The following is a 26,067-nucleotide window of genomic DNA, read 5'->3' on the forward strand; positions in this document are numbered from 1 at the left end:
CTCTCTCACTATTTAGTTTTTAAAAAGATCATACATTAGATTTTTTTTTTTTAAATGACTCACATTATGTTAAAAAAAAAACAAAAACAAAAGAAGAAGAAGAAAGACTCATGTAAAAAAATAAAAAAAATAAAAACTTTAAGATTAAGGAAAAAAGAGAGAGAGACTCTTATTAAAACTTACACACTATATAGTTTAAAAAATTAAAATGATGATAATTATTAATTTTGAAAATCCAACCGTTGGATCACATTTTCTATATGTTCTTAATATGCATGCCAATTTTCATGCAAATCAGATGTAATTTACCATTTTATCTTTAAACTCATCTTTTATGCGTTATTTTAAATTACAAAAACTTGAATTTAAACAATTGATTGATGACATTGCTATGAATCTTTGGTCACCTTGAAATTTTGTAAGCATGAAAAATATATGAAGATAATATAATCTAACGGAAGATTTGTCAAAATTCACATTGAATTAAGAAATATAGGGCTGGGTTCAAGTTACACTTGATGTAACTCTAAAAAAAGTTACACCAACCAATAATTTATTATTGAATTCAAATTTTGAAAATCCAATCGTTGGATTACATGATCTATATGTTCATAACATGCATGCCAATTTTAACGCCAATTAGGTGTAATTTACAATTTGATCTTTAAACTCATCTTTTATGCGTTATTTTAAATTACAAAAACTTGAATTTAAAAAATTTGATTGATGACATGACTATTAATTTTTGATCACCTTGAAATTTTGTAAGTAAGAAAAATATATGAAGATAATGTAATGTAACGATAGATCTGTCAAAATTCACATCGAATTAAGAAATATAGGGTTGGGTTCAAGTTACACTTGATGTAACTCTAAAAAATGTTACACCAACCAATAACTTATTGTTGAATTCATATTTTAAAAATCTAACCGTTGGATCACATTTTCTCTATTTTCTTAACATGCATGCCAATTTTCATGCCAATCGGGTGCAATTTACCATTTGATCTTTAAACTCATCTTTTATGCGTTATTTTAAACTACAAAAACTTGAATTTAAACAATTGTTTGATGACAAAACTATTAATCTTTGATCACCTTGAAATTTTGTAAGCATGAAAAATATATGAAGATAATGTAATCTAATGGTAGATTTGTCAAAATTCATATCGAACTAAGAAATATAGAGTTGGGTTCAAGTTACAATTGATGTAACTCTAAAAAATGTTACACAAACCAATAACTTATTGTTAAATTCATATTTTTAAAATCCAACCGTTGGATCACATTTACTCTATTTTCTTAACATTCATGCCAATTTTCATGCCAATCGGGTGTAATTTACCATTTGATCTTTAAACTCATCTTTAATGCGTTATTTTAAACTACAAAAACTTAAATTTAAATAATTGTTTGATGACATAGCTATTAATCTTTAATCACCTTGAAATTTTGTAAGTATGAAAAATATATGAAGATAATGTAATGTAACGATAGATTTGTCAAAATTCACATCGAATTAAGAAATATAGGGTTGGGTTCGAGTTACACTTAATGTAACTCTAAAAAATGTTATACCAACCAATAACTTATTGTTGAATTCATATTTTGAAAATCCAACCGTTGGATCACATTTTCTCTATTTTCTTAACATGCATGCCAATTTTCATGCCAATCGGGTGTAATTTACCATTTGATCTTTAAATTTATCTTTTATGCGTTATTTTAAACTACAAAAACTTGACTTTAAACAATTGTTTGATGACATGGCTATTAATCTTTGATCACCTTGAAATTTTGTAAGTATGAAAAATATATGAAGATAATGTAATCTAACAATAGATTTCTCAAAATTCATATCAAATTAAGAAATATAGAGTTGGGTTCAAGTTACATTTGATGTAACTCTAAAAAATGTTACACCAACCAATAACTTATTGTTAAATTCATATTTTGAAAATCTAACCGTTGGATCACATGTTCTATATGTTCTTAACATGCATGCCAATTTTTATGCCAATCGGGTGTAATTTACAATTTGATCTTTAAACTCATCTTTTATGTGTTATTTTAAATTACAAAAAATTGAATTTAAACAATTGATTGATGACATGACTATTAATCTTTGATCACCTTGAAATTTTGTAAGCATAAAAAATATATGAAGATAATGTAATCTAACGGTAGATTTGTCAAAATTAATATTGAATTAATAAATATAGGATTGGGTTCAAGTTACACTTAATGTAACTCTAAACAATGTTACACCAACCAATAACTTATTATTTAATTCATATTTTGAAAATCCAACCGTTGGATCACATTTTCTATATGTTCTAAACATGCATGCCAATTTTCATGCCAATCGGGTGTAATTTGCATTTGATCTTTAAACTCATCTTTTATGCGTTATTTTAAACTACAAAAACTTGAATTTAAACAATTGATTGATGACATAGCTATTAATCTTTGATTACCTTGAAATTTTGTAAGCATGAAAAATATATGAAGATAATGTAATGTAACGGTAGATTTGTAAAAATTCACATTGAATTAAGAAATATAGGGTTGAGTTCAAGTTACACTTAATGTAACTCTAAACAATGTTACACCAACCAATAACTTATTATTTAATTCATATTTTGAAAATCCAACCGTTGGATCACATTTTCTATATGTTCTAAACATGCATGCCAATTTTCATGCCAATCAGGTGTAATTTACAATTTGATCTTTAAACTCATCTTTTATGCGTTATTTTAAATTGCAAAAACTTGAATTTAAACAATTATTTGATGACATGGCTATTAGTCTTTAATCACCTTGAAATTTTGTAAGCATGAAAAATATATGAAGATAATGTAATGTAACGGTAGATTTGTCAAAATTCACATTGAATTAAGAAATATAGGGTTGAGTTCAAGTTACACTTAATGTAACTCTAAACAATGTTACACCAACCAATAACTTATTATGTAATTTATATTTTGAAAATCCAACCGTTGGATCACATTTTATATATGTTCTAAACATGCATGCCAATTTTCATGCCAATCCGGTGTAATTTGCCATTTGATCGTTAAACTCATATTTTATGCGTTATTTTAAACTACAAAAACTTGAATTTAAACAATTGATTGATGACATGGCTATTAGTCTTTAATCACCTTAAAATTTTGTAAACATGAAAAATATATGAAGATAATGTAATCTAACAATAGATTTGTCAAAATTCATATCAAATTAAGAAATATAGAGTTGGGTTCAAGTTACATTTGATGTAACTCTAAAAAATGTTACACCAACTAATAACTTATTGTTGAATTCATATTTTGAAAATTCAACCGTTGGATCACATTTTCTATATGTTCTTAACATGCATGCCAATTTTCATGCCAATCAGGTGTAATTTACAATTTAATCTTTAAACTCATCTTTTATGCGTTATTTTAAATTGCAAAAACTTGAATTTAAACAATTATTTGATGACATGGCTATTAGTCTTTAATCACCTTGAAATTTTGTAAGCATGAAAAATATATGAAGATAATGTAATGTAACGGTAGATTTGTCAAAATTCACATTGAATTAAGAAATATAGGGTTGAGTTCAAGTTACACTTAATGTAACTCTAAACAATGTTACACCAACCAATAACTTATTATTTAATTCATATTTTGAAAATCCAACCGTTGGATCACATTTTCTATATGTTCTAAACATGCATGCCAATTTTCATGCCAATCGGGTGTAATTTGCCATTTGATCTTTAAACTCATCTTTTATGCGTTATTTTAAACTACAAAAACTTGAATTTAAACAATTGATTGATGACATGGCTGTTAATCTTTAGTCACCTTGAAATTTTGTAAGCATGAAAAATATATGAAGATATTGTAATCTAACGGTAGATTTGTCAAAACTCATATCGAATTAAAAAATATAGAGTTTGGTTCAAGTTACACTTGATGTAACTCTAAAAAATGTTACACCAACCAGTAACTTATTGTTGAATTCATATTTTGAAAATCCAACCGTTAGATCACATTTTCTCTGTTTTCTTAACATGCATGCCAATTTTCATGCCAATTAGGTGTAATTTACAATTTGATCTTTAAACTCATCTTTTATGCATTATTTTAAATTACAAAAACTTGAATTTAAACAATTGTTTGATGACATGGCTATTAATCTTTGATCACCTTGAAATTTTGTAAGTGTGAAAAATATATGAAGATAATGTAATATAACGATAGATTTGTCAAAATTCACATCGAATTAAGAAATATAAGGTTGGGTTCAAGTTACACTTGATGTAACTTTAAAAAATGTTACACCAACTAATAACTTATTGTTGAATTCATATTTTGAAAATCAAACTGTTGGATCACATTTTCTCTATTTTCTTAACGTGCATGCCAATTTTCATGCCAATCGGGTGTAATTTACTATTTGATTTTTAAACTCATCTTTTATGCGTTATTTTAAACTACAAAAACTTAAATTTAAACAATTGTTTGATAACATGGCTATTAATCTTTGATCTCCTTGAAATTTTGTAAGCATGAAAAATATATGAAGATAATGTAATCTAGCGGTAGATTTGTCGAAATTCACATCGAATTGAGAAATATAGAGTTGGATTCAAGTTACACTTGATGTAACTCTAAAAAATGTTACACCAACCAATAACTTGTTGTTGAATTCATACTTTGAAAATCCAACCGTTGGATCACATTTTCTATATTTTCTTAACGTGCATGCCAATTTTCATGCCAATCGAGTGTAATTTACCATTTGATCTTTATGTGGGAAGGCGAAAAAATAGAAGGAAATTTTGGGGCTAGGAAATTTAAAGGTTTATTGCGGCGGTCCAACCCGCTGCTATAACTAAGAAAAGGCACCACAAAAAGGATCCCTATTGTGGCAGGGGTTTTGAGCGCCGCTATATCTTAGTTACCGCCACTAAAATAGGTCTATTGCGGCAGTTTTATGTCCTGTCGCTGTAGGACACCGCAAAAAACCCTACCTATAGCGGCGGTCACAAAAACACCGCAATAGATCTTATGTACAGCGGCGGGCCAAAAACGCGCCTCAATAGGTGACATATAGCGGCCATTTTCACACCCACCGCAATAACTCGTTTTTCTTGTAGTGTTTATAAACAAGGAACACTAGGCACACATAACAAATGTAGGATAAACATCCTTTTTTTTTTTTTTTTGAGAAACAATAATAATTATTAGAATATTGATGTCGTGGAAGCCTAAAGAAAGCACACACGATACTCTCTTGATGAAACAAAAACTAAACTGTTAGTTCCTGGTAGTAAACCTCGAATCCACGAGTGGTTTCCTTGAATCCACAAGGAGAAGAAAACTAGAATCTACCAGAGAAATAATTTGACAAAAGTTTGTGTTTATTGATAATAGTCTGAAAACTGAATTGCCTTTGGAAGCTACAATGCATTTATATAGTAGAAACAAAATCTAGGGCAACTAGAAACCTTAAGGCTGCTACGAAAGCATATAAAACCCTAATTTGACTAAACAACATTAAAAACACCTAAAAAGAAGGAAATAAATAACCTAAACCTAAAATAACAAAAATTACATAAAAATACTAAAATTAAATATTTACAAAAATTAGAGAAAACGTGTCTACATCAGACCCCTCTACTTGAAACAAACTTATCATCGAGTTCATCTTTGAAATTTGAAATCTTCTACTCCAAATAAACAAATACTTCGAATGCTTTAATAACTTGATCCGGTTTTGAAACTTGAATCCTTCATAAAGTTTAGCATAAAATTTCTTCTTATCTACCTTCAATTTATTTCCAACATCAATCAACAAAGAGTTGATAATAAAATTAAAAATTTCTACTCCAAGAAAATCAACATATTGTGTAGTCATCTTCAACAAATCAACTGAGACCTGAGGATTGTGAGTTGTGGACTCATCCTCATATTTGACCTCAATTGAATCTTCCACAATGTTCTCAATAATTACCATCTCTTCATTCCTGTCATTGTCCACAATCAACTCAACCTTCGTTTATTTGACCTCTTCATCAAATTTTTGACAAGTGATATTTTCAATCTTCAATTCAATAACTTGTTGCAAGTTTTGATCTTTTTTAACCACTTCAAATTTTTCTTTAGTAATAGGTTGCTTCTTCTCAACCCTCAAACCCTTTCCTTTATTTGACATATGGACTTGGCTGTGATAATTTTGGTTTTGACCTTTCTTGTTTTGAACATATTGCTTTTCATATGAGTATACAGATTTATAATCAACTCTCGTATAATCTAGTATATCATAATAGTCATTAGGAAACCATAAATCAACTAATAATTTTTTCATTCTTTGCCAAGAGCAGATTGGATGCTTACCTCGCCACTTTCTATTGATTTGAATCTCTTCCCACCATTCCTCTGCTTCATCTTCCAATTTATTAGATGAAAGCCGTACTTTTCTTTCATCATAAATCTTCCAAAAATTAAAATACTCTTCCAAATCAAGAAGCTAGTCGATAAAATCCATCTTACACATATCTTCATCAAAGAATGGAATTTTCTTGTAGTTAGGAGTGCATCTTTGAATATATTGGTCATTATTTTGTGAGATGATTTCCTAGCAAGAAGAGTAGCAATCTTTTGCTTCATTTCACCTATAATTTGCTGACTCTTTTCACAAAATTGGTGATTCTCATCACGAAAATTAAGGAACTCAGCCCTAGTGAGGACTATGTTGTCAATGTCGTTGCCGCTGTCGTTGTGGTGGTCACCGTCTCGTTGGTTAGCCATCAGACTAGGGCAAGTCAAGGCTTTGATACCACGTAAGCCTAAAGAAAGCACACACGATGCTCTTTTGATGGAATAGAAACTAAACTGTTAGTTCCTGATAATAATCCTCGAATCCACGAGAGGTTTTCTAGAATCCACAAGGAGAAGAAAACTGGAATCCACCAGGAGAAGAAAACTGGAATCCACCAAAGAAATAATTTGACAAAAGTCTGTGTTTATTGATAATAGTCTGAAAAATGAATTGCCTTTGGAAGGTACAATGTGTTTAAATAGTAAAAACAAAACCTAGGGCAACTAGAAACCCTAAGGCGGCTACGAAAGCATATAAAACCCTAATTTGACTAAACAACATTAAAAACACTTAAAAAGAAGGAAATAAATAACCTAAACCTAAAATAACAAAAATTACATAAAAATACTAAAATTAAATATTTACAAAAATTAGAGAAATCGTGTCCTACATCAAACACACACGAAAGTATATATATTAGTGTTTTAAACCAGCTTATAAGACATTACATAACCAGAGTACCACTACAAAAGGGTCTAACTCTTGTAGTAGTAAACTGAGTTTATAAACAAGGAACACTATATACACATAACCTTCAATGGCATAAAATGTAACACTTTGGGTTGTGCTAGTGTGTAGCCACAATATGGGATAAATTCAATCAGATTGAATAAGGAATACGGAAGATATTGATTGATTTCTTACAAAAACCACTGAAATTTTTTTCTAGAGCATGTGAAAGGGCAATGTTAAAAGGCAAATGAATAAGAGATAGCTCAATATGAACCAAGGGGATGTTGCATTCATTAAAGGTGTGGTCTGAGGTTTTATCTTATTTTAGCACATGTTAACATAAGAAAATTTCTGAACTGCCTCAATTTGGGGTTTGACAAAGAAAATGCAATTTGACATATGATCGCATTAATTGGCCATCAAACTTAAATAGCTTGAGCAATAAACTTAACTAGTCATAAGAAATATATAAGCTTAAATAGCTTGAGCAATAAACTTAAACTCCGCACAAAAGTGTTAAGGAAATTCTTCAGGATCCAATAAAACTCCTTTTAATCTCTTGCAACTTGGATAAGGCTTCTCTCATAGTAAAACGTTCTTTTGATGAATGAGCAACACAAGATAATCCAACTCCCACCATTGCAGCCACACACTTCTCACTTCTTAAAGCAATGTTGTTGTTGTTGTTGCTGCTGCTATCTCCACCAATAGAACAACCAGTACTGCTGCTTCGTGTTACAGATTCATAATCCTTGAAAAGCCTTGGATCAGCAATATCCAAGATTTTACTCTCGTGCACTTCAGAGATGAACTTGTTTAGGCTTAAACCTTCCTGGAACATCCTATCTGTGGGCTTCTTGGCAATGATCATCTCAAGCAGCAGTATTCCAAAGCTATAGACATCCCCACTGGTTGAAGCCTTTCCGGCCAAGCCATACTCTACAAAAGAATTCAGGATATTAGGATCAAGAATTCCCAACGAGAAACTATTAAAAGCTTAAAGAACTATGCAGGAAAGATAGTGTTAAATATTCCTATTTCTTCCATTCAAATATGTTCTTTGGGTTAAATGTAGCAGGAGAAGTAGAGTGGAAACATGTTCGGAACTTGAAATTAGTTGAGCTGGTACTATGATAAATTACCATTTGTCCTAAAAGCTTAATCTATTAGGAAATGGTAAATTTAATCATAAGTTCCATTCAAGTTTCATACTATAAGATTTACATACCTGGAGCAATGTAACCAATTGAGCCTTTTAGACCAATTGTGCTGCTTTCATTCTGTGATGAATCATGGGAGAGAAACCTTGCCAACCCAAAATCTCCAACATGAGCAGTCATATCTTCGTCCAAAAGCACATTTCCGGGTTTCAAATCACAATGCGCTACTGCTGGATCACAGTCATAATGTAGGTAATCTAAGGCAGTAGCTACATCAATGGAAATATTCAGTCTCTGGGTTAATGTCAGAGTCGATCCACATTCAACATCCTCTGGATACAACCACTTATCCAAGTTACCGTTAGACATGAATTCCATAGCCAAAGCCTTGAATGCAGCTCCTGTGTGATCAATGCTAGAGCAAGAAGTGAACACCTTAACAAGGTTCCGATGGCGGATGTTTCTTAGAGCTTCACATTCTGCATCAAAACTCTTGGAAGCTTTACTTTGTGTCAAGTCTAGAACCTTCACTGCAACTGTGGTCTGGGTTCCATTCTCACCAGTACTGAAAACAGCTTTATAAACAGACCCAAATGCTCCCTTCCCTAACAAATTTTCTGTGGCAAAACCATTTGTACCAAGATGGATTTCTGAGTAAGATAGCCTTGGGGTTAAACCCCTGACTACAGATGAAGAAGTTCCATTGTTTCTTATCTTGCTCTTTTTTTTGGTGATTAGTGCCCACACTAAACACAATGCACTGACAAGCACAATGATAGCAGAAATTGGAATAGTGACTTTGAGTACTAAATGAGAATTTGACTTCTTTTTTGTGATACAAGTATTGACTCTTAGCTTTTCGGCAGCATCATGGTCAAATGCACAGAGCCTGGAGTTTCCCTGGAGAGAATCCCAGCTGATTTTTGCAAAGACACCATTTTTCGGTACATCTCCTTCAAAGTTGTTGAAAGACAAATTTAACATCTCCAAAACATGAAGGTTCTGTAACTCTTTGGGGATTAGGCCTGAGAGATTGTTGGAAGAAAGATCCAAGCTCTCCAGTGCCGCTAGATATTCCAGCGACTTTGGTAATGAGCCAGTTATCTTATTTCTTGCAATGTTGAGCCTGCGCAAACTTAAGTATCTCTCAGTTATTGCAGGAATATATCCGGATAGCTGGTTGCCAGAAATGTCCATGATTTCACACTGTCTCAAATGGCCAAATTCGTAGGGCAGAGAACCGCTTAAAGTGTTTGATGGTGCTGAAAACAATACCACCAATGAGTCGCACGCTCCTCACTCGATCGCAAATGGCACCTGCACAACGAAAAGGAATAACCTAGCAGAGAGCACCGGTGTGGTACCGGCCGAATACCCTCCGAAGGTCAAGTTAGAACTATTCTCACTGCTCTAGAGTGCTAGAGAGGGTAAAATTACGCGTACCTTGGTTTGTGAGGGTGCCTGGGTTTTTATAGTAGAGAGGGCTGACCCTCTTTTCCTTGGAGTAGAAGTCTTTTCCTTATCGGAGTCTTCTTGGGCGTATTTTACGGGATCCTTTCCATATAGGAGTCCTTAGGTTCCATGAAACATGGGGAGCAAGTTATTTATTTGTACATGTAAACGTGCGGAATAGGCATTTCATAGACTGACGCCGTCAGTCTATGTTATCCCGTCAGTCTACACTTATCCCGTGACCTTCAGGATGTTCGGCTTTATGTGTTCTTTTGCCTTAGGTCACCGTCAGCCTCGAAGGTATGCTGACGGCAAGACCGTCTCGTCACCCTTGTTAAGTCTGCATCTTCACCATTGCAAGGCATGCACCGTCGCCCTTGTTAAGTATGTGCCGTCACCCTTTTTAGGTCTTCACCGTCGCTCTTGTCAGTTATGTACCGTCACGCTGGCCAGCATAATTTTATCCTCATCATTTGCCCCCTACTCCATAACTCCGTCACCCTCTATACTGACGGGCTATGGAGTTTGTTTTCAAAAGAGGCAGAAACCTCGTTTGCGTGGATCTGAGCATTTAATGCCTTGGACAGGTGGCTCGTTCCCATTGGCCTCACTTCTGACGAGACGTCGCTTCGTCTTCCGCGCCATTTTTTCCATATATAAACAGCGTTTCCAGTCATTTTTTCACTATTTCATCCTTGCTGAACTTGTGGAGAGACAGACCGTCGCTCACCTTCCGTCAGCTTCACTTCCGTCAGTTTATCCGTTGCTGTAGCCGTCCAGAAGGCTTCCATACCGGTAAGTTTTCATCCTCTCTCCTTCCTTCTTCTTTTTATTTTTGCCTCATTAGTGAGGCCGTCAGCCTAGGTACTTAGTTTGAACCCGTCACTTGTAGGTAGTCAGATGTCGAGTGACGCGTCTTGTGACGAGTCGTCAGTCCGCGAAGGAGCGGGCTACGACGAGACCTTTGGTTCTGGAAACGAGTCAGACTTCTCCCTCCCGTCAGAGAGAGAGTCGTCAACCCAATCTCCTGACGGCAATGAGAGTTTTGCTGAGGGAGATGATGAGGGAAGAGGGGATGAAAATGACGGGGGTGGAATGGATATTGACGGAGAGAATAGTAACGGGGAGGAGAGATCCAGTGAAGGAACCTCGGAGGGTACCGTAGATAACCGTCCCTTCATTCTTCCTGAGGATTGGGCCGTCAACAGATTTTTGCCTGGGATGAGTGGTAAAGTTTTTAGGGAGTTACGGATCCGTTATCAAATCCCAGACCACATCCCCCTCCGTCTCCCTAGAGAGGGTGAGAGGTGTTACTCCGGGCGGACAGCGGACGTCGGCATGTATGACGCCATGTTTGCTGCCGGCCTGAGGTTACCGTTGACGGCTCTGCACCGTCAACTAGCTGACTTCCTTGGAATATCTGTCACCCAGGTTGCCCCAAACGCCTGGAGGACTTTTATAGGAGCTGAAATCCTGTGGGGCAGCTTTAGTGGAGGGCACCGTCAGCTTACACTCGGAGAATTTTTTTATTGCTATAGGCCTCATCACATTGCCTCGTCTAAGGGGACTTATCATTTTAATGCCCGAGAGAAAGGGCTACGGTTAGTGTCAGATATGCCTGACTCAAATAGGAACTGGAAGAGTAGGTATTTTTTCGTTGAAGGGACGGACTGGGTGTGCCGTCAGGAGGAGTGGGCGACGATGCCCAGTGGTTACTTTGACAATACCTGGGCCTTTGTCAAGGATTCAGGTTAATCTCGTCACCCATGAGGCTCGTGCGTTTTTTTGAAGTGACGGTGCTAACTCTTGTTATTTTTTTCTTTTTCCAGCTTATACCCGTCCGCATATAACTGACGAGCAGGAGGAGTTCATCCATCGGATTCTAGAAATTCCTTTGGAGGACCGTAAGTGCAGGGATTTGATCACCCTTGACACCCTCCATTTATACTGTGGGGGCCTAGATCCGTCAGCGGAAGCTCGTAGGTTGGAGGAGTTTGCGCGACGACGTAAGTAGACTTTTATTTTGCCGTCAGTTTCATTCTTTCCGTCACTTTTCCTAAAGTGTTTTCTTTGTGTTGTAGAGATGGAATCTGCGAAGCAAAGGATACGGGCTGCCGCAGCTCGTCAGAAGGAGGAGAGGAAGGCCAAGGAAGCAGGGGGGGAAGCCTCGTCAACCCCCACGGCCGTCGCCAAAGTGGCGAAGAGGAAACCTGACGGGAGTGACGGCCGTCCCTCGAAAAAGCCTGCCGTCACTCCGTCAGTCGAACCATTGAAGGAAAAGTCCCCTCCGACGTCTGGCCATGGTGCGGGAAAGGGGGTGATGACTTCCACTGGTCCCGTCACTGAGGGTCCGTGCCGTCTCCTAACCCACAAAGAATATGCCGTCGGGGAGGTTGAATCCCTGATAAAACCGACGGACATGGAGCCCTGTGATCAAGTAGGGACGGAGGATTTAGGGGCGTCGGCCCTCTTTGATCTCTCTAGGGTAAGTTTCTCATATTTTTGGGTTGAACATGCCGTATCTTGTTTTGGCGTACTTTTTATCTGACGGATACGCTCTTTCAGGCCTTGGTTCGTGTCAAAGCCCTCCGTGACCGTTGTGTGGCGAAGGAGGGGGTCGTCAGTCGAGTTCGCAGCCATAACAAGAACTTGCTGAATCAGCAGGCTCAGTATAAGGAAGCCGTCCGTCTCCTTAACCAGGAGCTGCAGGAAGTTAAGGAGAAACTGACGACGGTCAGTGGCGAGAACGTCAAGCTCCAAGGAGAGGTGACGGCTCTGGAGGAGAAGTTACAGACGGCGGGGGCTGACGCGATTGGAGACTTCAAAACGTCGCAGTCATTTATCGACTCATGTGGTCAATATTACGGCACTGGGTTCGATGACTGCCTTCGACAGGTCGCGTCGGCCTTCCCGGAGCTGGACTTATCTGGGATTTCAATGGATGATGGAGACGACGTCTCTCTTCAGCCAGAACCTACTCCGGAGCATGACGGCTCGGTAGTCCTGGCTCAGCCTGCTGCTAATCCTACAGCTTCAGATTCTCCAACCGTTATCGTGGATGTCGAAGACCATCAGGCTGACGGAAACCCTGCTGACGCTCCCGCTGCTTAATTATGGCTATGTAAAATTTTTTTTTTTTTTTTTTTTTTTGAAAATAGTTGTAATCTTTAGACGGTCTTTTGGAGAACAGTTGTAATTTTTTAAACAGTTGTAGTTTTAAACAGTTGTAATGTTTAAGTGCCCTCGTCGTTTATGTTCGTATTTCATTTCCCGTCTGCTTGGAATACGTCAGCTCTTTAACCTGTTGAAAACCCCGTCGGTTTTTTGACCGTCGGTTTGCAATTGTTGTCTTTTTGACTTCTTTGTCGATCCGTCAGTTTTGAGGATCTTGTCCCTAAGATGGTTATTCCATCATGTTGCATCGTTAGCCTTTTGGCCTTTTTGGGCCGTCAGCCTTTTTTTTGACCGTCGGTTTACAATTGTTGTCTTTTTGACTTCTTTGTCGATCCGTCAGTTTTGAGGATCTTGTCCCTAAGATGGTTATTCCATCATGTTGCATCGTTAGCCTTTTGGCCTTTTTGGGCCGTCAGCCTTTTTTTTGACCGTCGGTTTACAATTGTTGTCTTTTTGACTTCTTTGTCGATCCGTCAGTTTTGAGGATCTTGTCCCTAAGATGGTTATTCCATCATGTTGCATCGTTAGCCTTTTGGCCTTTTTGGGCCGTCAGCCTTTTTTTTGACCGTCGGTTTACAATTGTTGTCTTTTTGACTTCTTTGTCGATCCGTCAGTTTTGAGGATCTTGTCCCTAAGATGGTTATTCCATCATGTTGCATCGTTAGCCTTTTGGCATTTTTGGGCCGTCAGCCTCTTTGGCCGTGGCCTTGGATGTTTTTTGACATCGTTCTAGCCCGTCAGTTTTTAGGCGTTGATGTCTTTTGACATTTTTGTCGATCCGTCGGCCTTTTAGCTTAGCCTTTTCGGACCGTTGTTTCTTTGGCTTTTTAGCCTTGGTGTTTTCTTTTACATCTTCATTGGTCCGTCAGGTTTTTCTTTAGTCCGTGTGTTATGGACTTTGTCGTTTTCGGGCCGCAAACTTAGCGGACCGTCGGAAAAGAATACACTTCAGCAATTTCTGAATAAAACTCCTCTTATTGCCATGTATTTAAATAAAAGTAATTAAAACCAAATTCTGCCCCTTGGGCTAAAAAAGTAATGTTGCGAAAAAACTGGAATAAACGATAAATCTGAGGAGTTAAACTATAATTTGCTGAAAAATAAAAAAGAAGTTGGTCTTCATGCTGCTGCTCCTATTGGTAGTACTTCCGAAGGTGCTCGGTGTTCCATGGATGTGGTAGTTTCTGTCCCTCCAATGTTTCAAGGTGGTAAGTACCTTTTCTCTGCCACGACGAAACTCGGTAAGGACCTTCCCAGTTGGGGCCGAGTTTCCCTTGGGTAGGGTCCCTAGCGGCGCCCATGACCTTTCTAAGAACAAGGTCTCCGACTTGGAAGTCTCTGTGTCGGACCCCAGAGTTGTAGTATTTGGCCATGCGATCCTGGTACCTAGCGAGCCTTTGTTCTGCTGCTGCCCGGATCTCGTCCACTAGGTCAAGCTGTAGTCGCGTAGCCTCATCGTTTTTGCTCTCATCGTGGTTGTGTACCCTGTAACTTGCGAGTCCAACTTCGGCCGGGATGACTGCTTCGCTTCCGTACGTCAGGCGGAACGGAGTCTCTCCTGTGGGTGTTCTTGCCGTCGTCCTGTATGCCCATAGTACACTTGGCAATTCTTCGGGCCATATACCTTTTGCCCCCTCGAGCCGAGTCTTGATGATCTTGAGCAAGGATCGGTTCGTGACTTCGACCTGTCCATTAGCTTGAGGGTGGGCGGGGGAGGAGTAGTGGTTCTTTATTCCCAACTGTGAGCAAAAGTCCCGGAAATGATCGTTGTCGAACTGTCTCCCGTTGTCCGAGACAAAGACTCTAGGAATGCCAAACCTGCATACGATGCATCTCCAGACGAAGCTCCGAACGTTTTTTTCAGTAATCGTGGCTAAAGCTTCAGCTTCCACCCATTTCGTGAAATAGTTGATGCCTACTACCAGGAATTTCAGCTGCCGCATAGCTGTAGGGAACGGTCCCATAATATCTAACCCCCATTGTGCGAACGGCCACGGGGCCGTCATCGGGGTCAGCTCTTCGGTTGGTTGTCTAATGATATTGCTGAACCTTTGGCATTTGTCACAGGCCCGGACGTAGGCTTCGGCGTCCTTCTGCATGGTGGGCCAATAGTAACCCGCTTGCACAAGCTTGTGTACCAGCGATCTGGACCCTGAGTGGTTTCCGCAGATTCCTTCATGCACTTCCCTCATCACGTAGTCTGCCTCTTCCGTACCCAAGCATCTTAGATATGGTCGGGAGAAACCTCTCTTGTACAGGACGTCTTTTATCAGGACGAACCTCGCCGCCTGAACTTTAAGTTTTCTTGCGGCTTCCTTCTCGTCTGGTAAGATGCCGTCTTTTAGGTACGCGACTAACGGCGCTGTCCAGCTGCTGTCGGAGCATATTTCCTGCACGTCACCGATATCTATCAGCGGGGAAAGCTGTATGAAGGAGAGTACATTACCAGGGACGACCATCCGTTCTGCTGAGGCGGCCTTGGCGAGACGGTCTGCTCGCTCGTTTTCCTCTCTGGGAATCTGGATGATTTTGGCTTCTAGGTCGCCTACTCTTGCTCTTACTTCATCAAGGTACTTCTTCATTTTTTCGCTCTTGCACTCGTAGTCTCCATTTATCTGGTTGGTGATGACCTGTGAATCGCAGTAGACGACTACCCTTGCGGCTCCTGCTGCTTTGGCGAGGTCGAGTCCTGCTATCAGTGCCTCATATTCTGATTCATTGTTGGTGGCGGGAAAGTTTAGACGGACCATACATTTAATGGTGTCTCCTTCAGGTGATAGTAACACAATGCCGGCCCCTGCGGCTTGCCTGTTGGATGATCCGTCCGTATGTATGCTCCATTGAGGGGACTCTGCTGCCCCCTGGTCCTCGTCATGGGTGAACTCAGCTATAAAGTCGGCGACAGCCTGTCCCTTGATGGCGGTCCGCGGACGATACTGAATGTCAAATTCGCTCAGTTCGATCGCCCACAATGCCAGTCGGCCCGCGGCCTCGGGGCTGCTCATTGCTCGCCGTAAAGGCTTGTCAGTCAGGACATTTACCGTGTGAGCTTGGAAGTACGGTTTGAGCTTTCGGGCTGCCGTAACCAATGCGAAGGCAAGTTTTTCCATCAGCGGGTATCTTTCCTCGGCACCGCGAAGCGCTCGGCTTGCGTAGTATACGGGCTTTTGCACTCTTTCTTCTTCTCTCATCAGGGCTGCGCTAACAGCTGCGGGGGAGCTATCCTTGGGGCAAGCTCTGTTAAGGTCGGTGAAGTCCACACACATCCGCCATTTCCCGCTCGCTTTCTTCACCATTACTACATTTGCTAACCAGTCGGGATAGTACACTTCCCTGATGAAGCTTGCTTCCCGTAGCTTTCTGACTTCCTCTGCTATGGCTCGGTCTCGCTCCGGGGCAAACACCCTCTTCTTTTGTCTGACGGGTGAAAAGGCGGGCGACACATTCAGCTTATGCACCATGATTGAAGGATCTATTCCTGGCATATCTTCATGACCCCATGCGAATACGTCTTGATTTTGCCTAAGGAATGTTATGAGCTCTTGACGGGTCGTGGGGTTAGCGAGTGTTCCAATTTTGGTCATTCGGCCAGGATCGGAACTGTCAAGGGGTATTTCTTCTAGCTTCTCAACCGGCTCCGTTACCGTCCGGTGCTCTTCTATACTTAAAGTCTGAACCTGATCCTCCATTTCCACCATGGCTATGTAACATTCGCGCGCGGCCATCTGATTCCCGCGCAACTCCCCTACTCCGTAGTCAGTTGGGAACTTAATCATCAGGTGGTAGGTGGAGGTTACTGCCTTCCATGAGTTGAGCGTGGGTCGCCCGAGGATAGCGTTGTAGGCTGATGAGCAATCAACAACCAAGAATGTCACGTCCCTGGCTATCTGTTGGGGGTAATCACCCACAATTACGGATAAGGTGACTGCGCCCAGTGGGAATACTCGGCTCCCGCCGAAGCCGACAAGCGGGGCATTTGTTGGGATCAGTCGCCCCCTGTCGATCCTCATCTGCTGGAACGCGGTGTAGTATAAAATATCTGCTGAACTGCCGTTGTCGATGAGCACCCGGTGCATATTGTAATCTCCTACACGCAAGCTGACGACGAGTGCGTCGTCATGTGGATGGTGAAGGCGTCGTGCGTCTTCTTCTGAGAATTCGATCACGGGACCTTCTCTTCTTGCTATCTTCGGCACGGCTCCCGTCAGTTGAACATTCTGTATCATCCGGAGATAGGTCTTACGGGCCTTCTTGGATGACCCGGCAGCGGTTATCCCTCCTACGATCATCCTTATATCCCCAATTGGGGGCCTTGGTCGCTCATTGTCCCGTCGGGGGTGCTGGTCTTGTGCGGGGGGATCCGCCCTCTCTTTGCTAACGAATCTCTGCAGCTTTCCTTGTCTAATAAGGGCTTCAATCTGCTGCTTGAGGTCATAGCAATCTGCTGTGTCGTGGCCGTGGTCGCGGTGGAATCGGCAGTACTTATCTCGTGAACGTTTGTTGGGGTCACTCTTCAGCTTTCCTGGGAACGTCAGCGATTCCTCGTCCTTGATCTGCATAAGGACTTGATCTATCGGGGCTGTTAGCGGAGTGAAGCTTGTGAACCTTCCCCCCAGGGGCTTAGGGCGTCTTTCGTCCCTTCGGTCCGCGGTTCTTGCCTTCTTTCGGCTTTGGTCCTGCCGACCGTCTTCCTGCCGTTCTCTTTTTCTAGGCCTCTCTTCCCGAGCTAAGAGTGCATCTTCAGCGTTCATATACTTTGTGGCACGATAAAGTACTTCTGACATGGTTTTTGGGTCGTTTTTGTATATGGAAAACAAAAACTTGCCATTCTTCAAACCATTTGTAAATGCCGCGACAAATATCTTGTCGTCAGCTTCGTCGATCGAGAGCGCCTCTTTATTGAAACGGGAGATGTAGGCTCTTAGAGTTTCGTCTTCTCGCTGCTTCATCAAGCAAGCCGTAGACTTCTTGTACCGATGGCCTCCAATAAAGTGTGCGGTAAACTGAGCGCTGAGTTCCTTGAAGGTGCTGATGGAGTTTGGGGCCAGTCGACTGAACCAAATTCTTGCCGCGCCCTTTAGCGTTGTAGGGAAGGCCCTACACATGATGGCGTCCGCTACTCCTTGAAGGTGCATTAGGGTTTTGAAGGTCTCCAGGTGGTCCAGTGGGTCCTTGACCCCGTCATAACTGTCTATCTGCGGCATGCGGAACTTGCTTGGCAACGGGTAGGAGTTGACGGTAGTGGTGAACGGTGAGTCCGTTCGGTTGACAAGGTCGTCAAGGTCGCTCGATACTCGTCCCTTGAGAGCATTCATCATAACCTCCATTTGTTCCTTCATGGCTTGCATCTCCGCGAGAACGAGGGGCGGAGTGGTTTCCGCGAGGGAGGGGATGCTCGTGTTCTGTCGTTCAGGTTTGCTCGGGGCGTTGCTGGCCTGGGGTCCTTCCTGGTTTCTCCTGTCAGCGCTGGTTCCTTCCTGCTCTGCTCCTTGGTTGTTGGGAGCTGCATTCTTCTGTCTCAGTTGCTCTTCTAGGTCGTGATTTCGCTTTGTGAGGCGCTCCACGGCGGCGGCGAGCGTCCTCACCTGTCTTTCAAGCGCGGTTGTAGGAGTTTCTTCTTCTTGAATGTCGTTGTTGGTCGCCATTGAGCGAGTGAGTACCATGTAACTCTCTTGTCTTGAAAGCGAGAACGTGCTAAAGCGGTTCCCACAGACGGCGCCAACTGATGGTGCTGAAAACAATACCACCAATGAGTCGCACGCTCCTCACTCGATCGCAAATGGCACCTGCACAACGAAAAGGAATAACCTAGCAGAGAGCACCGGTGTGGTACCGGCCGAATACCCTCCGAAGGTCAAGTTAGAATTATTCTCACTGCTCTAGAGTGCTAGAGAGGGTAAAATTACGCGTACCTTGGTTTGTGAGGGTGCCTGGGTTTTTATAGTAGAGAGGGCTGACCCTCTTTTCCTTGGAGTAGAAGTCTTTTCCTTATCGGAGTCTTCTTGGGCGTATTTTACGGGATCCTTTCCATATAGGAGTCCTTAGGTTCCATGAAACGTGGGGAGCAAGTTATTTATTTGTACATGTAAACGTGCGGAATAGGCATTTCATAGACTGACGCCGTCAGTCTATGTTATCCCGTCAGTCTACACTTATCCCGTGACCTTCAGGATGTTCGGCTTTATGTGTTCTTTTGCCTTAGGTCACCGTCAGCCTCGAAGGTATGCTGACGGCAAGACCGTCTCGTCACCCTTGTTAAGTCTGCATCTTCACCATTGCAAGGCATGCACCGTCGCCCTTGTTAAGTATGTGCCGTCACCCTTTTTAGGTCTTCACCGTCGCTCTTGTCAGTTATGTACCGTCACGCTGGCCAGCATAATTTTATCCTCATCAGTGTTATTCGCCAATATCAAAAATTTTAGCTGGGGAAGCTCAAAAATTTGCTTTGGAATGCTTCCATTGACCGCTGTCCCAGCTAGAACAAGTTTCTCTAACAGCTGGCATGTAGCTATACTCATGGGAATTCTACCAGATAACTGGTTATTTCCCATATAGAGCTCAAATAGTCGTGTGAGATTGCTAAAGATGTCTGGAATTTCTCCGGAGAAGAGGTTTTCATGTACGTGAAGTTTTTCTAGTTTCTGAAGCTTTCCAATGGACTTTGGTATTTGGCCTCTGAAAGAATTTTGTTGAATTGATAAGGCTAAAAGGTTTTGGTACCTCTCAAATCCTTGAGGGAAGCTACCGGTCAACAAATTATCATCAATACAAAATTGTTGGAGATTGAATGAGAGATTTGCAACCGAACTGGGAAGCTCACCAGCTAATTGGTTGGAATTGAGAAAGATGTACTCTAACTTGGTACATTTTGTAAGGGAACCAAATACTTGAAAATTCTGCTCTGTTGTAGAAGATAATTTGTTTAGGCCAAGAATTAATTTGGCAAGATTTTTCAAGTTACCAAGTAAAGGAATAGGCCCAGTGAAATTATTTGAAGGGAGATCAAGGATTTCAATATGTGAAGCATTGGATAAAGAACTTGGTATTGGCCCTTCCAAACTATTGCCCCCCAGGTGGAGTTCCCTTATGTTGGGAAGGGTAAGACCTATATTGGATGGCAGCTTTCCAACAAGCCTGTTTTCTGTGAGAGATAAGAACTTCAAGGAGGATATGTTGAAAATAGAAAAGGGTATCTCACCACTTAATTGATTCTCCGATAGTTGTAGCATGACAAGATTATGGAGACGACCCAATTCATTTGGAATTTTGCCAGATATGTTGGTTCTTGCTATGCTGAGATTGGTCATAGTGGAGAGATTGCCAAAAGTAGAGGGAATTGCACCAGTAAGATTGTTCATGGATACATCAAGAATTTTCAGTCTAGGAAGTTGGCCTAGTTCACTAGGAAGGAGACCGGTAAGTTTGTTGTTCCCAAAACTCATCTGTTCAAGCATAAGGCAATCAGATAGACTAATAGGAATGGTGCCATTGATGTTGTTTGTTGCGAGAATTATACTCTGAAGGCTAGTAAGACGGCCTAGCTCAGAAGGAATTTGGCCAAAAAAAAAGTTGTTGGAAAGGTTTAGAGTCTTAAGGGAAGTGAGATTGGAGAGCCGAGGAGGAATATTGCCAAAGAGCCCAAGACTTGTAAGGCTTAGTGATTGGACTTGGGTTCCATTGCTGGTGCAGTTCACACCAAACCAAGTACAATGAGATGAATTTATGTTCCATCCAGAGAGAGCATTCTGAGGATCAAAAACTAAGGATTTGAAAGCTAGAAGGGCTTCTCTGTCAGTGCTGAAGTCAATGCCTCCCACCATTTTCATGCCATAACTTGAAATGATTTGAAAGAGGGAAAGAAGAAGAATTAAGAAACGGAAATGCTTCATATTTTCATGTAAGAGAGAATAGTAGGGTGCATATGAGCAATGTGTTCCCTTCTATTTATTGGCACAAATTGTAATAATTAATCTTTGTGCACAAATGGCAGGCAATGTCTGTTCAACCATTGCTAAGCGCAGTCCCTTTATTTCTCTATCAAGCAGATGCATGTAGACATAACTTAGTTTTGGATTGTTTATATTTTTCTCCCACACAAAAATTGAATTTTCAAACTTCAGCACAATTTTTACTCTGGAAAGGGATCGTTAGGACTAGTCATAATGTATTAGACTAAAAAGTTAGCATTGCATTTGAGTCAAGATGGGTGTCTTTAAGGTGGACTTGAAAGTGACCCATATAAGCCTCTTCCAATCGAATCACCGTTTACTTATCAATCAATCAATATATATATATATAAAAGTAGAGACCTCATGCAAGAGAGCGTGAAGTTCTACCAAGTGACACTTTAATTTTGCATTTAGCTTTGATCACTAACTTCTTCCCACTATTCTCCAAAATGTTTTAAATTTCATTAAAGAAAAAAGCCCATTAACATGAAAAACTAGAGCAAATAACAACACAAGCTAATATTTTGCCATGTAGATTTTTTCTCATGTGATGAAAGTGTATTTTTTAGTTAAATAGCCACATAGTTGAATTTTAAGAGATGAACCTAAGGAACAACACCTAAGGTACTATACCTAAGTTTTGTCCTTCTATTAATAATAAAATAAGAACAATTAATTTTTCCCATGTTTAGATGAGAGTTTAACAATTGATTGTTCCCACGTTTTGCTCCTTTCAAAACTACAATTTGGAGTCTCAATGTAGTTAACGGTTTCAATAAATTCTGAAGATTAAAAGATTTCACCGTTTTTAGTCTCTTGGACTTCAGTCACTTTTTCCTATTCTTTTTGACAATTATACAACTTATTGGACTCTTGCACTAATAATTTATTTATTTTTATTGAAATCAAAGAGTTTCTCCCATTATTTGCATATTATAAAAACCTGTTATAGCTGAAAAAAAAGAAAAAAGAAAAAAAAGTGAACCTCCAATTTTATTCTCCCACTCTGCCTTTGCTTCCTCCATTGATGCCAATCTACTTTGAAGCTCATATATTTCTCTAATAGCTGTGTTTCGAATCAAACTTAGATCTGCATTTCATTCTGTTTTGGCTAAACTCAAGGTATTCTTTACCTTTTATTTTCTTCTCACCTTTTTATTATTTAAATAGTTATGTTGTCTACTTAAATATTAAATGGGTATTTTGTACGCAGAGTGTTTGTTAAAATGCCCAAGTGCTTTGCTCTTTTATTTTTATTTATTTATTTTTTTTTAAGAATTTGATTTTTGATAACATACCTCCTATTTCATTTTGCCTTCCCCTAATAGAAATGAATAATAGGATGAAATTATCCTATATCTTTAACTTTTGTGATTTTACTTTACTGTTAATTAAGCTTTGTTCCACTTTATTGCATTTGAGCCATTTGCACAATAAAGTGATCTTAGAAACCTTTTGTGGTGTGTGGTTAATGGCTTGAAATTCTTCACCGAGGACAAAGTTGAGTTGGTTCTAAGTGGTAATGGAAGTAGTAAAATTAGAGTGCATGGATTTTTTAAAGCTCTCAGATTTATTATTTTGTTTGTTTCTTAATGTATCAATGTTAAGGATTTAATGTCAAACTTATTTTGTATAGGTACTATTTTTTTAGTTGTGGGCAAATTTTGATGGGTTTTGATGTTTGTGTTTGCAATTCACAAGTGGAGGGATATTGCTACACTGGAGGTGAATGGTGATGTTGGGGTCTCAGACAAATATGGTAAGTTACATGTCTTCGATATCAAGGTTTTTGATTTCCTTTTATTAGTTTTAGTTTTGTTCAATTTTTTTTTTTTTTTGTGTTAATTTTTAAATTTTCTTTTCTTTTCAATTATCGTACAAAGTTTAGTAATTGGTTCCATAATGATTATAAAATGATATTCCTCCTTTTATTTTTGTACTGATAAATCACCTATGGTGCCATGGTGGTGCTTAATGCTTTAAAACATCAAAAGCTAATCACAAGTAGCATATGCAATTAGTACTTTCCTAAGTCCAACACATTTTTCTTTTCTTTTTTGTTTAGTGACATTTAGTACTACCCCTATTTAACTAAAGAGCAATACTTAGGTATAGTATTTAGGTTTTGTTCCTTAGGTTCTCCCATTAAGATTCTGCTATATGAATTTTTTCTCATGAGATAGAAGTGTATTTTTTAATTAAGTAGCCACATGACTGAATCTTAAGAGGGGAACTTAAGGAACAGCACCTAAGGTACTGTAACTAAGTTTTGTCCTTAACTAAAAGTGAGTTGGTACTTCCTTTTTTGTTTTATTGAAGTCATTTGCAATTTATGGAGCCGAAGATAAATATTACGTTGATGGAAAATTGTATTGATGTAGCATGTAACTACAATTTATTTTGCTTAAAGGACTATTAGTGTTGGGATTCACATCCAGTGCAATACCTAGGGTATTGCACGGGGTGCAATACCTCAAATCTCAGCCGACTGTGTAATCCAAGGCTCATTAATTTGACACGTTATAACTCCAGCCTGGCAATCCGTGTCTCCCACTTTTTCTTTTTCATTTCAGCTACCCAATTTGAATTCAGTAAAACTCTTTCTCTCCCACCTCAACTGGGTTTCTCTTTCTCTCCCTAACGCTCCATTCTCTCAACCCGACTGTGCTTCCACCACTCTCTCAACCTCCACACTTGCTCTGTGCGTCTCCCTCAAGTCCTCAACCCCTTCATCACCGTTACCAGCATACCCAACTCAGACCCATCAGCAAAAACAAAGAAAAAATAGCAACTCACCATCTGAAACCAAATCCCCAAACACTCACACGCCTCGTAGAGCACTTTTTAGACCCAGATGAGAGAGAGAGAGAGCGAGAGCAAGGGTTGAGGTTTGGAGAGAATCGGGTGTAGAGAGAAGTGGATGCTTTTGGGGTTTGATCTAGGGAGGGAAATGAGATTGAGAAATTTGGTCCGAAGAAGCCACCATCGGAGGTGGTGCTGAGTGGTGGTTGTGATGAGCCATGGCAGCAGAGAGAGGAAGAGGCTGACTGGTCCGGTAGGTTTTCCCTTTATCATTTTTTTTTTAATAATTAATTTGTTTTTTATAAACTCTGTTTGGTTGGTAGGAAAGGAAGGAAAGAAAATAATGGTGTCCCAATTTTGTTGATTGATTTATTTCTGCTGAATTTGATTCTATTTTCTCTTATTTTTTATGTTTTTGGTTTTTAGTTTATGAATTGAAATCACCTCTACTTAACCATGTTTTTGGTTTTTAGCTTAGGAATTGAAATCACCTGTACTTGAACCATGTACTTATGATTGAGCGATATCAGTTATACGAACTCCACAAATTTCTTGTACTTCAAAAAATGGGTAATTTTTCCCAGCTTCAGATTTTTGGGGATTTCTATTGGTTGGTGGTGACATTCTATTTAGTTAGAATCTGTTTGTTTTTATTCCAATGTAGGAAAATTTATGTCCTATTGTTATTAATGGCACACAAGGCATTTTTATAACAAATTAGTTGAAAGAATTTTTCTTAGTGAACTTCTGCTGTTGTTAGTAGTGACAGCCAGAAATCACCCCTAGGCAAGTAGAATCTCCATTAGAAATAGACCTTTTTAAGCATTTATTGAGAACTATACCTCCATCTTTGCACGCTGTCCAAATACGAGACATACAGGCAACTATACATCCTTCCTTTATCACTGATTCTAGATTGAGTAAGGTACTTTTTAATTAGCATTCGGACCCATGAAACTTCAAAGTACTATGCCATTCTCCAACACAGTTTGGCAAGAATGTTAGGGTTCTTTTCTTTATTTGAAAAATACCAAGATCTTCAAGGTCCTTGAGGCTTTGATTTGTACTATGTTGATTCTGTTGTAACCAATCCTTGCTCAATGTATAACTTTTACTATAAGTGGAAATTCTCCTGTGTTATTATTCTTCTATTCTAAATATCTAACAATGATTTAGTAACAAATTGGCAACAGAGGTTTCATTCCTTCAATTGGCCTATCGAAGTCAAGTTTTCTTCTGCACCTTTGGAGTTGATGGTTTCTTCTTGTCTATAACCTTCATCACTTTCCCAAATGTCCCTGAATCTTAAATTATGCTTAATTGTTTGTTGATTATTCTTGTTGAATGTGTTGCAATCAGATTATGCACTGTACTGATGCATTTATTTAGTTATGTATCAGTGTATGTTATCTTTTTGAAGGGTTAATTATGTTGATTGTTTGAAGTCAGGTTGAGCTTGAGTGCAATCATCAAGTTTGCCATTTTTAACATGTTTTTTTTACCCTGACAATGCAGACTTGGACTTTTATGCTTCATCACATATATTTGCTCAATTCTAGAAGCTCCTTGAAGAGAACTTATTTAGGGGAAGGACAACCAATTTCTTTTACATGCTCTTACTCGAAGCCACTTTTTGAACCGGAATTGTTCTTGGGGAATGATACGTTGTTGGAGTCACAATGTTATGTTGTATTGTAGATTGAATTCTGGTTTTTTGCTTGTTAGAAATTAGTGCGACACTTTGATAACTATAGATATGCATTTGATTTATTATCCATTACATTCACTTTTTCTATGGTTATTGTGGTCCTTATATTCATCATAAATTTGTAATTGAACTTTTGTTGTGCTACTATATAATTATAGTGTTAGAGAAGTTGGTTATATTGTGTTGAATCTACTTTTAAAAGAATGCTCATTGCAATGAGCTTGTCAAGAGATTTCCCTATGGTTTAATCTGCATTAAGCACTTCATTCTCTTTACACATGGCTTGAGTCTCAAAAACAAGCTAATAATGTATGTATTTTTGAGAATGAGGGGAAAAGAAGCTTTTTTTTCCTTGTAAATAAGATTTACATTTAAAACCCCTGTAAATAAGATTTACAAGGAGCATGCAGATGCTACTAGGCAAAATGGCCAATGGAAAGAGGTTGCGATTATTAGGTTTATAGAGATCACTTCTACAAGTTAAGAGGTT

General features: G+C 39.3%; 1 protein-coding gene and 1 long non-coding RNA gene across 2 annotated transcripts; one reads left to right on the forward strand and one right to left on the reverse strand.

Annotated features, from left to right (window-relative positions):
- Positions 1-7,680: 7,680 nt before the first annotated feature.
- LOC126719348 (probable LRR receptor-like serine/threonine-protein kinase At3g47570) lies at positions 7,681-21,078 on the reverse strand. Its single transcript, XM_050421917.1, has 4 exons — positions 19,478-21,078; positions 15,565-15,694; positions 8,561-9,754; positions 7,681-8,271 (listed from the first exon to the last, which is right to left on the reverse strand). The coding sequence occupies exons 1-4, from the start codon at positions 21,005-21,007 to the stop codon at positions 7,862-7,864; spliced, it is 3,264 nt and encodes a 1,087-aa protein (XP_050277874.1). The 5' UTR covers positions 21,008-21,078; the 3' UTR covers positions 7,681-7,861.
- A 2,409-nt stretch (positions 21,079-23,487) lies between these two features.
- Positions 23,488-25,753, forward strand: LOC126717346 (uncharacterized). The gene is made up of 2 exons (XR_007652533.1): positions 23,488-24,122; positions 25,385-25,753. It is a non-coding gene; the product is annotated as an uncharacterized LOC126717346 (long non-coding RNA).
- Positions 25,754-26,067: the final 314 nt, after the last annotated feature.

Source organism: Quercus robur, chromosome 3 (genome assembly GCF_932294415.1).
Source record: "Quercus robur chromosome 3, dhQueRobu3.1, whole genome shotgun sequence".
In the NCBI taxonomy this organism is placed as follows: Eukaryota; Viridiplantae; Streptophyta; class Magnoliopsida; order Fagales; family Fagaceae; genus Quercus; species Quercus robur.

Coding starts and splice junctions, on each gene's coding strand:
- LOC126719348 (XM_050421917.1), bottom strand. CDS start 21,007: ATGAAGCATTTCCGTTTCTTAATTCTTCTTCTTTCCCTCTTTCAAATC. Junction 15,695..19,477: donor TTATGCTGGCCAGCGTGACG/GTACATAACTGA, acceptor GAAAAAATGAAG/AAGTACCTTGATGAAGTAAG. Junction 8,272..8,560: donor AATTGGTTACATTGCTCCAG/GTATGTAAATCT, acceptor ATTCTTTTGTAG/AGTATGGCTTGGCCGGAAAG.